General features: G+C 41.3%; 1 protein-coding gene across 2 annotated transcripts; it reads left to right on the forward strand.

Moving 5' to 3' along the window:
• The first annotated feature begins 211 nt into the window (after positions 1–211).
• Positions 212–14,529, forward strand: MCM6 (minichromosome maintenance complex component 6). 2 transcript variants are annotated; one of them, XM_064451043.1, is made up of 18 exons: positions 212–361; positions 1,061–1,207; positions 1,766–1,876; positions 2,344–2,593; positions 3,278–3,443; positions 3,530–3,675; positions 4,574–4,724; positions 5,378–5,519; positions 5,675–5,816; positions 5,961–6,068; positions 6,668–6,823; positions 7,896–8,024; positions 9,415–9,576; positions 10,720–10,855; positions 11,128–11,295; positions 12,217–12,356; positions 12,985–13,128; positions 13,717–14,529. In XM_064451043.1, exons 1-17 carry the CDS (start codon positions 246–248, stop codon positions 13,096–13,098), a joined length of 2,484 nt encoding a protein of 827 aa, XP_064307113.1. In that variant the 5' UTR covers positions 212–245; the 3' UTR covers positions 13,099–13,128; positions 13,717–14,529. The 2 variants fall into 2 exon arrangements, with proteins under 2 accessions (XP_064307113.1, XP_064307112.1); XM_064451042.1 differs by having other exon boundaries at positions 12,985–14,001.
• Positions 14,530–14,782: the final 253 nt, after the last annotated feature.

The raw sequence follows: 14,782 nt of genomic DNA on the forward strand, positions 1-14,782 counted from the left end.
CGGCCCGGCGGTCGCCGATTGGTCGGCGCGGCGGCGGGGCGGTGCACGTGGGGCGCGCTTGTGGCGCGAACTGCTGTGGGGCCGGGTCGGGGAAGAAGGGGGCGGCGGGGCGGGGCTCTGCGGCCCGGCGGTCGCCGATTGGCCGGCGCGGCGGCGGGGCGGTGCACGTGGGGCGCGCTGTGGCGCGAACCGCTGTGGGGCCGGGTCGGGGCTGGGTCGGGCTCGGTGCGGCGGCGGCGGGCGGGATGGACCTGGCGGTGGCGGCGGCAGCGGGGGAGGCGGGAGCGGCGCAGCAGCACCAGCAGCTCCGCGATGAGGTGGCCGAGAAGTGCCAGAAGTTGTTCCAGGACTTCTTAGAGGAGTGAGTGAGAGGGGCCGGGCCTGGCGGCGGGCGGGCAGGGCCGGGCCGTCGGGAGGCGGCGGGCCGCCATTTGGCGGGGGTGGGGATCCTGTCAGGCCCTGTCGCCCCGATCCCTCGAGTTTCCGTCAGAATTTCAGTCAGAAAAGCTCTCCTGTCGCCGGGGCCCGCCGCTGGGGCACTGCTCTGCCTTGGGGTGCCCGCCTCCCACGCAGCTCTCCGTGGGACTTTGTTAGGTGCATCCGACCCTTTCTAACAAAATTTTGTGACGACCGGGTTGAGCATCCCTTTTGCGGCTTGGCTGTGGCGCCTTAATACGCCTGACTCCATGCGTTTTGTCTCTCGAGGGACCCTTGGGCAGCAAACGAGGAAACTGTTAACGTCGCCCTAAGGAACACAGAAGAAACCCCGTTTTGCTGGTGCAGGGTCATTGTTAAACCACAAATAAAATTCTGAGCGGCAAACCAGCTGTGTGTAGTGCAGATCCAGTGTGTCTGCGCTGGGGGCGTTTGTGGGATGGGTGTCGCGAGGGGGGCGGGAGGAGAAATACTGCTGGAAAAGGCGTTTGCAAGGGACTGTGGGATGCCATCGGTCCCTTGCGCGCTCCTTAACGTCTGCGATCCTTTTCTTCTCTTTCTCTCCTGAAGTATTCATTTGCAGCCTGATATGTAACTGTGAAAAGTTTTCCTGACTCGCTTTCAGGTTCCAGAACAGCGATGGGGAGGTCAAATACTTGCGTGATGCTGAAGAACTGATTCGGCCAGAGCGGAACACGTTGATTGTAAGCTTTGTGGATTTGGAGCAGTTCAATCAGCAGCTCTCTACCACTATTCAGGAGGAATTTTACAGGTACAGTGTAGAGATCCCCTGAGACCTGAGCAATGCTGCGGTCTCAGGCCCGTAACATCTTACGTGTTATGTAAAAACCGAGAGGATTATCTGCTTTCTGTGTCCTGAAAACACATTTAAGAATTTTTTTCTTTTTTTACTGGATCAAAACTTATTTCATAATTGGTTCCTCTTTGGAAACCATTAGTTAACTAGGCAATTGCATGTATTCTGGTAAAGAGGTAGATGGTCAGTACAGGAATACAGAATAAACCTCTAGAACGTCTTGCTCTGAAAATATTTTATTGAACCAGTGGCTTATTTTGAGGATCTACTTAATATCAGGATAAAAGTGTCATAAAATGAGACTTTAAAAGTCCGTTTTCAGATGGTAAAGCAAATGGCATTATTATGCAGTGATCTCATGTTTAGCATATTTAGATTAGCTTTTGTGTGTTCTTAGATAACGTGGCAGTAAAAGCCAGAACCTGGAAAGGTATGCTGCAAGCCTTTGATGTAGTCTAAAGCATAGAAGGCCTTTTGGTTCCATAAAATTTGAACTTATTTTCCATATTTCAGGATTTACCCTTACCTCTGCCGAGCAGTGAAAACCTTTGCCAGAGACCATGGAAATGTTCCCTCAAACAAGGACTTTTATGTTGCATTCCAAGATCTACCTACCAGACACAAGTAAGATGATTATTCATTCCAGAAACTTGTTCATTTTTACTACTGGGGAAAAAAGCACCAACACGTACTGAAAATGTTTTAGTTGTATAGCGTGAAGTGTACAGTTGGCCCATAGGATTGTGAAGAAGTTCCTGATCTTGTGCAGGATATTTTCTGAAACAACAGTTTTTCATTTGTGAATCATACTCAGGTACTTACGTTCATCATATTCCACAAATAAATATAACTTCTCCAATTTAAAAAAATTATTTAGAGTATGTTGCTTTTGAAGTACCAGTGAAGTAACTTTCGCATTGGGAAATCATAAAGTGAGAATACGTTCTAGGAACTGTTTCTTTTGTCTGTTACAGCTATTGTTTAGTCACAGACTGAATGAAACTATGTTGCATCTCAGTACTTGAGTAGTACCCTGGGCATAAAAATGTCAACTTACAAATTTAATCCTCATGAATTTCTGTTTTAAACAGAATTCGAGAGCTGACATCAGCAAAAATTGGCTCACTGATGCGTATCAGTGGACAGGTGGTACGTACCCACCCAGTCCATCCTGAGCTTGTAAGCGGAACCTTCCTGTGCCTCGACTGCCAGACAGTGATTAAAGATGTGGAACAGCAATTTAAATACACACAGCCAAACATCTGCAGAAACCCAGTCTGTGCCAATAGAAGAAGATTCATGCTGGACACAAACAAATCAAGATTTGTTGATTTCCAAAAGGTATGGTGGCAGGGTTGGGGGATGACAACAAACGATAATGTTCCTGTGGGAGCTGAAATGTGGTGTTTGTACTGCTACACATTGAAGGCATCAACATCAATAAAAGACCTCAAGAAAAGGCACTGGAATTTCAGCAAATAGCTTCTTTCTGTCTATGGAAGGCTTATGCTTAAGCATGGGAAATTATGAATAGTATCAAGGCAGTTTTGTTGCGTGATGTTTATTGTCTAAATAAGCCACTGAAAACCCACATATTCGAGCCAGTCTCGTGTTGGAGGTACATCATGTGTAGTTGTTTTATACAGGTATGAAAAGGTGTGTCTCTTAGTGTCTACAGTGGCTTGCTCTTCTAGATTGATTTACCCCAGCAAAATCCTCAGCACTTCACATTCTGCAATAATATTTTGTGTCAGTCACATTAACTGGACTCTTCAAGTTGCTTTTCCTAGCCCTCATAATTGTCATTGTGTCCCCTCTATATCCTCTTAAGTTTCTCCAAGGCCTCTTAGATACTGATTAGTGAAGGGATTTTCGGTTGTTTGTCTTACCATAAGAGGAATTTCATGATTTACATGGATGGCAGCAGTCAAATGCTACTGACTGTATTTGTTAGCAGCTTAGCTTTTAAAGCAGTTTCAAATTTGATGACGTCCACTAAGCGCTTAATATCCTCTCCCTCCCCAGGTTCGCATTCAGGAGACGCAGGCCGAGCTGCCGCGTGGTAGCATTCCTCGCAGTGTGGAAGTCATCTTGCGTGCAGAAGCAGTGGAGTCTGCTCAGGCAGGTGACAAATGTGACTTCACAGGGTCGCTGATCGTTGTGCCTGATGTGTCCCAGCTCTCAACACCAGGTTTGTTGCTAGTGCTCGTGATGTCGATGACATGTCCCTCCTGCTTGTTCTGGGAACTCCTGTTCTGACTCCCACTCTAATGGCAGGGGTGCGTGCAGAAACCGGCTCCCGGGTGAGCGGGACAGAGGGGTATGAAACTGAAGGTATTCGAGGACTTCGCGCCCTTGGAGTCAGAGAGCTGTCGTATAAGCTAGTCTTCCTAGCTTGTTACGTTGCACCAACAAATCCACGGGTGAGTCTGGAAAGAAAATAGATTTAAAGATGTTGATGATTTCTGCTCTGTGTGGTTTTACCTCAAATTAGGGGGCGGGAATGGGTAAAGCTTTAAATACCTATGTGTATCGCCTTCCTGTGCATTTGACTGTCTTAATATTCTATATATTTTATGGTTATATTTATACAGCAAATTTTTTTCCTTGTCTTTGTTGTTTATAGCAGTTTTCACAGATGTGATTATTTGCCAATGTTATCAGTATATTCTAAAGAGCTAACTGGTCCATTTATTTCCATTCAGCTTTCATTCAGTTCTGAAGCATTTCCTTTTCCTCCAGGAAATCGTACAGCTTTGTTTTCTCACAGGGAAAACAGTGATCCTTCTTTTTCCCCTGGTTTATCACATAACATCTCAGGACGTTACTTCAACATAATAAGTAATACTATGGTTGGGTTTTAGAATGGTATGATGTTTTAATCTATAATTCTACTAGCAGCTTCACTGTCACATAGGACAAAAATAGCATCTGTTATTTTCTGGGTGTAGAAGTTTACTCTGGAATGAGGCAGAAGTGAAAGACCTTGTGAATTCCAGTTAATGAAGAATGCTTACAAAGGTAAATTTTAGCCAAAGGAAGCTGTACTGGTTTACTCTCTTTTTAATCTCTTCTGGACAAGCATCTCTCCTGGGTTTTTTTCACTAACTGAAGTTACACTCCATTGATTTTGCCCCCTAGGAAATTGTCTGTTGGTTTGTAAAGGTATAAGGTGATAAGCTTCCTTAGCCTAAGGTCAGTTTTTCTGTATGTGTTCCTCCCATGCAGCTTACAGAGCAATTTTTTGTAACCTGTCTGCAGTACTCGTATTCAGTACTGACCATGTTATCACTTTTTTTTTTTTCTATTTCCTTTCTTCAGTTTGGTGGAAAAGAGCTCCGAGATGAAGAACAGACTGCGGAAAGCATTAAAAACCAAATGTCTGTGAAAGAGTGGGAAAAGGTTTTTGAAATGAGCCAGGATAAGAACCTTTACCATAATCTGTGCACCAGCCTCTTCCCCACTATCCATGGTAATGGTCTAGTTGTTGTCTCAGAAATATTCTTTTTGCTGTCCCTGTAGTGCCATTTTGGGAGAGCTTGAAAGCCCTATTCCAACTACCACAAGCTTTCCCCTCCAGCTCTGGTTATGCTAGAGAAGGAGAATCTATTTCCTGAATACTTGCTGTCCTTAATTAGTAAGCCCTGCTAGAGTAGTGTAAGTGATTGGGTCTGATACTGGGTGATCTACTGCTAAACCCTATAGCTGACAGTAGGATATAAGCTCTGTTTTGTATGGGCTTCCTTCAAAAGATTTAAGGGTTCCAAATATTTGTGTGCTGTTGTGCACGCATGTGTGGGTATATGTTTGCAGTTTTTTGTGGTTCAGAGCTGTTTGAGAACTTACGTTGCTTATGTCTGAAAAGTTTGATCAGCTGAATTGGGTCCCTATTCTGAGCTACTGTAGCATCCAGGAATTCAGCTGCTTTCTGAGTCATTCTTCCCTGAAACTCTATCAAGGACATAAATGCAGTTTTAGTGGATGTTTAGCAAATAGGCAAATTCTAAGCAGATGTACCCAAATGCTCTAAAATCCTGGTGGGCTGATGTTTTGGGTTTTTTTTTTTTAATAGGAAAAATGGTGGTGTTCTCTTTGGGTTTTAGTCAAATGTCTTTTCTGGCGCAGGTAACGACGAAGTGAAACGTGGGGTCCTGCTGATGCTTTTTGGAGGAGTTCCTAAGACCACATCAGAAGGCACTTCATTGCGTGGGGACATCAATGTTTGTGTTGTTGGTGATCCAAGTACAGCCAAGAGTCAATTTCTAAAGTAAGCATCTCATTTAAATATTGTCTAGTGTTACTAGAGCTATACATGTGCGCTGTGCCTTTTCTAAAAGGCAACACTGCATTACAGTTATCCTGTTTCTGCAGGTTTTAATATGACTTTCTAAGTTTGCTCCTCCCTGTTATTTCTCTCCGTAGGCATGTGGATGAGTTCAGCCCTCGTGCTGTATACACCAGTGGAAAAGCTTCCAGTGCTGCTGGTCTAACAGCAGCTGTTGTAAAAGATGAAGAGTCTCATGAATTTGTCATTGAAGCTGGAGCACTGATGCTGGCGGATAATGTGAGTCCAGGAACCAGAGAGAGGTTCCTGCAATCCTGGAATGGTTTTGGTTAATGACAAAGAGCCCAAATTGTCTCAATTATGCTTTTTTTCCAAAAGTGATTGAATTTGGGTGATGTATTATTTTTTATTCTCCCTCTGCAGGGGGTTTGTTGCATTGATGAATTTGACAAAATGGATGTGCGGGATCAAGTAGCCATTCATGAAGCAATGGAGCAGCAGACTATATCCATTACTAAAGCAGGAGTGAAGGTAGCTTGCGCTATTCCTCTGGGTGTGTGGTCTGTACGGTTGTCTGACTGTTACAGGTACTGATCTAGTGTCATCTGTCAGATTTTCCTGTCAGCTCTGCAGCTGCCTCACTGTGGCGGGACAGAGATCACTTGCCTGCAAAGTTTTTGTGCCACATACCCAAAAAAGATCAGAAATGTTACTGAAAGGAAAAAAGAGATAGTGGTCGACAGGAATCAGAAAATGGGAAAATCCTAACCTTGAAGCAGCCCCAAAAGATTTGTGTGTGTCTGTAGAAGCGTGTATTTGCACTGTGAAAAACAGGGTGTTGTGAAAAGCAATTCTAAGGGTTTGTTTCAGTATTACTGACAAGAGTGTGACAATGTTAAAATACTGATTCATCAAACTGTCTCCTGAGGCAGAGACCTGATTAGAAAAGGCTGGTTAGAAGAGTTTGGGCTCTTCTGAGGAGTGATTATTGTAATACCTCTGTTGAAACCCCATTTAAAAGATGTATGCTGACCCATTCGAATTGCAATGGGTTGTTTTAGCAAATGGTCACAGATATCATTATTCTTTCTTTTTCAATTTTTTTTTATTCTTTTCCCCTCCATTGTCAGGCTACCCTGAATGCCAGGACCTCCATTTTGGCTGCAGCAAACCCAGTTGGTGGGCGCTATGACAGATCCAAGTCACTGAAACAGAACATAAACCTGTCAGCTCCCATCATGTCTCGCTTTGATCTCTTTTTCATCCTTGTGGATGAATGTAATGAGGTAATTTTAAGGAACTGTAGAATAATTTATGTCAGAAATGACATCTGGGGGGCTCTAGTCTAACCTCACGCTCAAAGCAGATCACGAACAGGTTGCCAAGACTTTGACTTGGTGAGTTTTGAGTATCTCCAAGGATGGAGATTCTGTAGCCTCTCTAGGCCTCTACTGCAATGTCTGACAACTCTCATGTGTTTAAAAAAATAATAATAGCTTTTATCTAATCAGAATTTCTCATGGTTCAGTTTGTGTCAGTTGCTTTTTGTCAATCTGTACTTCTAAGAACAATCTGGTTCCCTCACATCTATGCTCGCCAACGAGGTGGTTGTTTTCTTTTCAAGCTGAACAGACCCAGCTCTTTCAGCCTCTCCTCATACATCATGTGCTCCTGCCCTCTGACCATCTTGGTGGCCCTCTGCAATTTTAGGTGAAGCTGATCTAATGAGAGTGTCCTGCTTCAGCTTTTCTTTTGTGTCTGCAAAGTTAAAAGCTGGCAGTACAAATGTGAACATGCTCTGCTGAATACGAGGATGCTGCCTTTTCATCTTGTAGTGATTTGACCTGCAAACTTTAACACCATTAGTCATTTTTACAAATAGCTGGTCACTAAGACTAAGACTGCCACCACCTGTCTATGTGGCATTTGCCTTGGGAACACATGAGATGCAGAGATTAATGTTGGTTCAGCACTATTCTTTCCACTCTTTTGCTCAGAGTGATTATCTAATTTAGAAGGGACTGATGAAAGAGACAGAGTAGGCTGAAAAGGAAGAAAGCAGTTCCCACGCTGCAGAGTGCTGCTTTCTGCCTGTTCTATGGCTAACTTGTAACCCAGGAGAGTTCCAAGAGGTTATAAATCCTAAGACTGCCTTTTATCCCTTCTCTGCTGTGTTTCCTTGTATTAAAAGCCTCCAGGGCATTCTCCTGGATCTTCTGGCAGAGAGTCCGGCTTCTGGAAAGACTAGCTCTGCCATGAGGAGTGCAAGTGAGGGAGGGGAATGGGAAGGAAGAATATGGCTGTTTTGATATTTGGCTGATGTTGTGGAAGTGATCTGACAGAGCAATGATATCCCAGGTTACAGATTATGCCATTGCCAGACGGATAGTGGATCTGCATTCCAGAGTAGAAGAATCTGTCGATCGTGTCTATTCATTAGATGATATCAGAAGGTATCTGCTGTTCGCAAGACAGTTTAAACCAAAGGTAATTCTACTTTTCTGTATAAGTTGTTCTGTATGAGGTGGTCCAAAGGAACAGTCACTCTGTAGCATGCTTTTTTCTGGCAAATACAAAGACACGTAGTGTAGTGTTCTCTCAAGAAAGGAGCCATAAACTCAGTTATTATCTAGAAACATAGCATGTTTTGGAGCCATGTACTCTCTTTTTTACTCTTTTTTTTACTCTTTTTTTTTTTTTTTTTTTTTTTTAAGTCTAGAAACCCAGCCAGCCCAGGTGAGACTGTTATAATCAGTAGTCTTAACTGCTTTGGTGGTAGCTCTTACCATCTGTCTAGAACAACTGAGGTGTCATATCATAGGTTTTTCATATCTCAAGAGCATGGGTTATTCAACATGGTTGCTGTAGAGATTTTTGTATTTTATTGGCTTATTGCTTAATCAAACAGTTTGGTTGTCTTTATTTTAAAAGGGTATTGTTCCTTGATGTTTCTTTGCTTTGTTTGTGGTAGAATACGCAACATGGGAAACTGCTCTAAGGACAAATTTTTGTGGTCTATCCAAATAGCAGCCTGGACAGCCTGGATGGGCTGTGCATTATGGTTTTCAGAAGTTCTTCTAATGTAGTTCTCAAATGGAAGGAGAGGACGCCCTGCCTTACAGAGTTTTGAAAACTCCCATTTTGTTTCCGTGTGGTGGGGAGTTTGTTTCCACTGGATGTGTGTATGTGCAGATAGACTCAGGCTAAAAAGCCTGTACACAGAGCTGTAGTCAGTGTTAGTATATGGAGTGTATGCTTGTGTGTGCGTCTGCCTGCAGAATGAAAGGTAAATAAACATAGTACAACCTAGTAGAGTCAGACCTGAGTTATGCCTGGAAGCAAGTTGGTGGAACAGAAAAATAGAAATTATGAAAAATCTGCTGTAAAATAATTAACATGTGAATGTACTTACCGTAATATCATTGTTACTGTAATCATTATTACAATATTTTAACATAACAATTGTAATTATATTTATGTATAGTATGTGTATAGCATAGAATATTTCAGAGAAAAAGCAGTAGCTAGTATGTTGCAGTACGCTTCTATGGGAGAACTTATCTTGGGCCGCATATCTCCGGGACACAGGGCTCTACCCACCCTGGGGACAGTGATGCACAGACATCAATATGATGGATACAAAATGTCCATTTATTTAGCTGCGTCACACACTTATATAGCTCTTGCGCTTCCTGTTCCTGCCACTCCTCTGGGGAGGAGTCTATCTTTCCGTCACATCCCATGATCTTCCGGTCGCCGATCCCTGTCTATTCCCCTACACTAGTATAGAAGGGTCTGGGAACTGCCAATCTAACGAAAGACATAAACTTCAATACTTTTAACATGGCAAACTGTCATACTGTCTTACGTCACAAAGATATCTAAGGAGTCTGAGGACTTCATAGTGGAGCAGTATAAACGACTACGGCAGCGTGATGGCTCTGGAGTGACGAAGTCGTCCTGGAGAATCACAGTGCGACAGTTGGAAAGCATGATTCGGCTGTCTGAAGCTATGGCCCGTATGCACTGCTGTGATGAGGTATCAGGTTTTTGAAGAAAGTTTGTATAAATGTTTATGTAAATGTGGGAGTTCTGGCTTTGCTGTTTGATAGTATTGTACACTTTTAAATCCTGTGGGTGAGGTCGAGAGCTTGGATCATGTTTTTACTTGTGATGTGGTCATACTCGGTCTGAATTTGTGTGCTAGAAACACTGCTTTTAAGGTATGTCTTACTGTTTTTAAGGTATGGACCAGATCAGCTGGTCCAAACTGAGAACATGCATGTTTCTGCAGTACAGTTGTATCAGCACTCTCAGCCTGTTACCTGTCAAATCATGACAAATAGGAAGAACTATTGGTATCTATCTATTAGTACCAGGCGGGGCTGTTGGTAATGTCTAGCCTAATCTTGCATAGTTTGTAATCTCTCACAGCTCTCTTCCATCTGCACTCTAAAATGCTGAAGTTCATCCAAGTGTCTGAACCTCCCTAAGAGCACCTGTATTTGTGATCTGAGTTCCTCCTTACATCAGTCAATGTTGAAATGTATGTTTTGTTATGGCTATTAACTGTAGTATGACTGCTATCCATCTAGGCCCTGCTGTAAAACTCAGCAGGGCTTTTGAAATGTTGATTAGGGGATATGTGACACAGGCAGCGATAGAAACTTGCTCACTGCTTAGATACCCGTTGGGTTCTTTTTAATTAAATTCAGCTTATAAAGAAACAGATAGCTTTTAGCTTATGGCTCAGCTAGAGATGATTTTTCCAGATTTTGCTTTTCAGTTCCGGAGGAGAGCCTCATTAATTACATCTTGGGTTTTTTCCCCATATTGTTTCTGTTCAGATCCATTTCTTTTCATGTTTCTTGTTCCACTGATCTTTCTTCAAAATGTTCTTGTCTTAAGTAAAAAATTTATCAACTCCACATGATTGCTAAAGCTTGAAATATTCATCAGGCTGCTTTTCCCTCCATAACCTAGTGTGAACTCAGAGTACTTGTAGTGGGATATACTTTGACTTGCAGAGTCTTTGCTGCTTAGGATTAATCAGGTGAGATGGGTAGAAAGACCCTTCATCAGAGTCAGAGCTGAGTTTCTGGAGCTATTGGGGAAAAAAGGCTTTTAACACTAGAAGAGCCACCATGCCTATTTAATACATGTTTTTTCAAATCTTCCCCAGGTTCACCCGAAACATGTGAAGGAAGCTTTCAGGCTTTTAAATAAGTCCATCATTAGAGTTGAGACTCCTGACATCAATTTAGACCAAGATGATGAACAGCAAATGGAGGATCAAGAGGACCAAGATGGAGTCAATGGTAAATTACTTGTAGAGAATTTTTTCAAAGGGCAAAGTACTTCCAGTCTTTACAGCTTACCTTGTTTGAGTATATGCTTGTCTTCAGTTTCTCACCTATTTCTCATCTAATAATGGTCTAGGAATCTTGACTCCTGTTCTTAACTCTCTTACTTCTTCAGCTTCCTTGTGGGTCCACTCTCCTGGTTGGTCAATGCAACACTTTTCAGTGGCTCAGAGTATTAAACAATTAAAAGATGTTACAGATTTAAACCTGGGCATGTGTCCAAACAGGTGAGGCAGAAGCTCCAGCTGGGGTCAATGGTCTTGTGAATGGGATCAATGGCCATCCTGAGGACATGAACAAGGATGGTGCACCCAAAGCTTCTCTTAGGCTGGGCTTCTCTGAGTATCGACGAATTTCTAATCTCCTGGTGCTGCACCTTAGGAAAGCAGAGGAAGGTAAGAGTGTGTTTATTGATGGTAGACCCTGGGTTCAGGAAGCAACTGTTACTACATCTCATGCTGTTGCACTTGGGATTTTCATTCCTGCTGAGACACCAAACTTGTTAGGTCAGGTGTCAGCCTGTACACATGTGGCTATACTACATTAGATGATACAAACATGACTTCTTGGACTTTTTTAGCTCTGGTATCATGGTCATTTGTCAGAGCCTGGTAAGCTGAGGAGCATGTCAACAGAGCAGATCCAGAAAAGGATTTGTAGCATGTGCTGGTTTAACCTAGCTAGAAGAGTCAGCAGCAATGAAAACTGCAGCGAGAGCTCCAACATATGCCAGCAACCACAGCCTAAAGTATATACTTAACCAGTATGTGCCAAATGGCTGCATCATTTCTTTGGGAGGTGAAATATTTCAGTTGCAATGAGGCTATTCCTGTAATGAAATGCAGGAGTTGTCTTGTAGCATATACCAATGCAGTGAAGTTTTTGGTAGGGTGTGGAGACTACAGTATCTGTTCAAAATGCTGAGTACGTGTAGAAGGATGACTTCTTTGGCTTTGTGTGACAGTGATTTTCTTTTGCCCATACTTGGAGGGAAATAGTACACGTCCATGTGACTGCTTTTTCTTGGTGCAGAAGGCTGATGTGATTGCTAGGCTGCTCGTTGAATTGTAAGCCGCTTGGATGCTTAAAACTGAAAGCTTCAATCCTCAATCTAAATATCTCCAATTAAACCACGATGAAACAGCCTCCTGTACAAAACATGATGATTTAAGAAAAGAAGAAAGTCTGATGTTTCTTAAACATCTTAAAAAGGATGTTTCTTCAGCACTGTAAATGTTAACACACAAATCCTTTTCTCTTATGGTTTGAATGGTATCTTACTGCTGGTGTGTTTATACAAATTATTTTCTTTGCAGAAGAGGATGATTCATCATTAAAGAAGAGTGAACTTATTAATTGGTATCTAAAGGAAATTGAAGCTGAAATAGAATCTGAAGAGGAACTAATAAATAAAAAGAAGATCATAGAGAGAGTTATTCACCGACTTACACATTATGTATGTATAGAGACGTGTGCATAGTGAAAAAGGGGTTTAACTTACATAGTACCATAATTCATTTTTAATAGAATACCTTCCTAATTTGAAAAATGTTTTGTGCTTCTGTGTTATTGACTGGTGTAGTATAAATGCCACCTTTGTTTAATACCTGTTAAAAATAATTACAGAGAAAACATTGAAATAAATTAGAGATGTGTGTAAGTAAAAGCTCAGAGTGCCATATCATGTCCCTACAGCAGTGTAAGTGATATTTTTCTGTATTTCTATAGTGTTAGTTATACACTAGATACAGAAATACAAAGAACACTTTATTCAATGGATAACCTTAAGTCACAGGGGCACTAGGGCAGTTTGGAGGAAAAAAATATGAAAATATAAAATACTTTTCACTTTTAAAGGCACAAAACCACTAGATAGACGTATTCCCAGAAAGCATACAATATATGAGAGATTTCCACTGAATGTAATTGTTGAGATTAGGAACCTTTAAAGAGGGAATTCACAATTAAAAGGGTTGAAAAATTCTTCAAAAAGAGGTGATACCAGTATAAAAAAGGAGATGCCTTCAAAAAGTACAAACAAACCTTTCTTTTCTTGTCTGAATACAACTTTTTGTCTATTGCAGGACCACATTCTGATAGAACTGTCCCAGTCAGGGCTGAGAGGATCCAGAGAAGAGGAGACTTTTGATGAAGATCCATACCTGGTTGTCAACCCAAACTATCTGCTGGAAGACTAAGGGCTGAGAGCTGGATTGTGCTGCTGACTAGTTATGTGTTGGAGAATACATTCTTTTCTTAAAAGAAAGTTGCTGTGTGGCTAACGTCTTAAATTCCTACGAGTGCTTTACTGTGGAATGTGCCACGGTGCGGCTAGTAATGTATGATTGCTCATTTACACTGAGCATACCTGGAAAGTTTTAAAAGAAATTACACACTTACATATTAGTTTCGTTTATTAATTCTGGGTTTCAATGCCATCATCCAGATACAGAAGAGAATCATTCAGTAGCTCTTTTCAGTATCAAGCTATGTAGATGATTCTGTTTTAAATGAGAGGAATTTTCCACTCTTCTTCTATTGTATTTAGTAGACTTTTTATGCTGTCGTTTTTACTGTTTTTCATATTGACATAAATAAAAGATCATTAAATGTCTGGGGGTGGATTTATTATCACTTGTATGTGGGATTGCTATTTTCTATGCCTGTGCTTTGAGGTTGAAAAAATAGTGATCTAAATATTTAATGTCTTAAGAAAGATTAAATTTCCTGGATGACAGATGCTGGTTTTTAAGAAGTGTTATTTAACTTCCAGTAACAGATAATGAGAAACTCTGATTGCTTCTCTTTCTTTTTAGATGGACTAAAGATGTATATGCTCCTGTTGTATATGTAAAATAGAAAATTGAAAATAGACAAGCCCAAAGCAAGGCTTTAAGTCAGGAGGTCAGAAAATCCACATGTTGATGAATGTCTTGACTTGTAAGTGAACTGAAAACTGCCATCATTTGTGAAGGATTTTTAAGACTATTTATGTAAACTAGTTTCTAGATTTTTCTATAAGAAAAATTTACTTAAATTTCTGTTCTCAATTATTTGCTGTATGCTATGGTATCATTAAATAATCTATTAAGAATTTAAAATACCTGAATCTTTGTCTTGTCAACCTGATACCAGCACCTAAAAACCATTTGTAACAGCATGAAAGATACCAATGCTATATATTTGAAGTATAAATAGTGTGAATTAACTTTCTGAAGCAGGTCCAGAAATGGAGCTGCTTTGTAAGACAGTTGTCTTTTTCCTGTTAGTCTCACCCAGCTTTGGAGAGATAGGCTTTGGTCTAACTAAGCATATCACTGAAGATAACAGTTATATTTAAGGAATGGAAAGAATCATAAATAATTGTCACTAACAATGCTACCACATCACTGGGCTCTAATTCACTAACTCTAACTGCAGCAACTTCTCTCCACTAATTTCTTTCATAAACGGCATCTTGGCAAATGCTACATTTCATTAGAAATTGCCACCCACCTGTAACAACAGTTTCATGTTATTCTGTATTGTTCATTTGCTTTCAGAATAAGGACAGGAAGATGTTTGTACTTCATTATGTAGTTCCCCCAATCTTTGTTTGATAATAAATATTCTTCACATGGGAGAAAGTATCTTTTCTGCTTTTCTTTCCCCAGTTGTATATGCTTCATAGGCTAGGAGGGGTGGTTCTCTTCCCAAGTTAACACTGCTCTACTGAAAAATAAGCAGCAGGTGGTGCTGTAAAGTTCCTATTGTTATTCAAACATCAGAGGGGGAAAAAAGAAGAAAAATAGAGCACGTAGTTGCTCAGAACAGTAAGTACAGCCTTTCAGCAAGCTTTTCAAGGCTTTCTAAAAAGAATAATCACCTGGGAATCAAACAGGG

This window comes from Phalacrocorax carbo, chromosome 5, assembly GCF_963921805.1.
Source record: "Phalacrocorax carbo chromosome 5, bPhaCar2.1, whole genome shotgun sequence".
Lineage (NCBI taxonomy): Eukaryota > Metazoa > Chordata > Aves > Suliformes > Phalacrocoracidae > Phalacrocorax > Phalacrocorax carbo.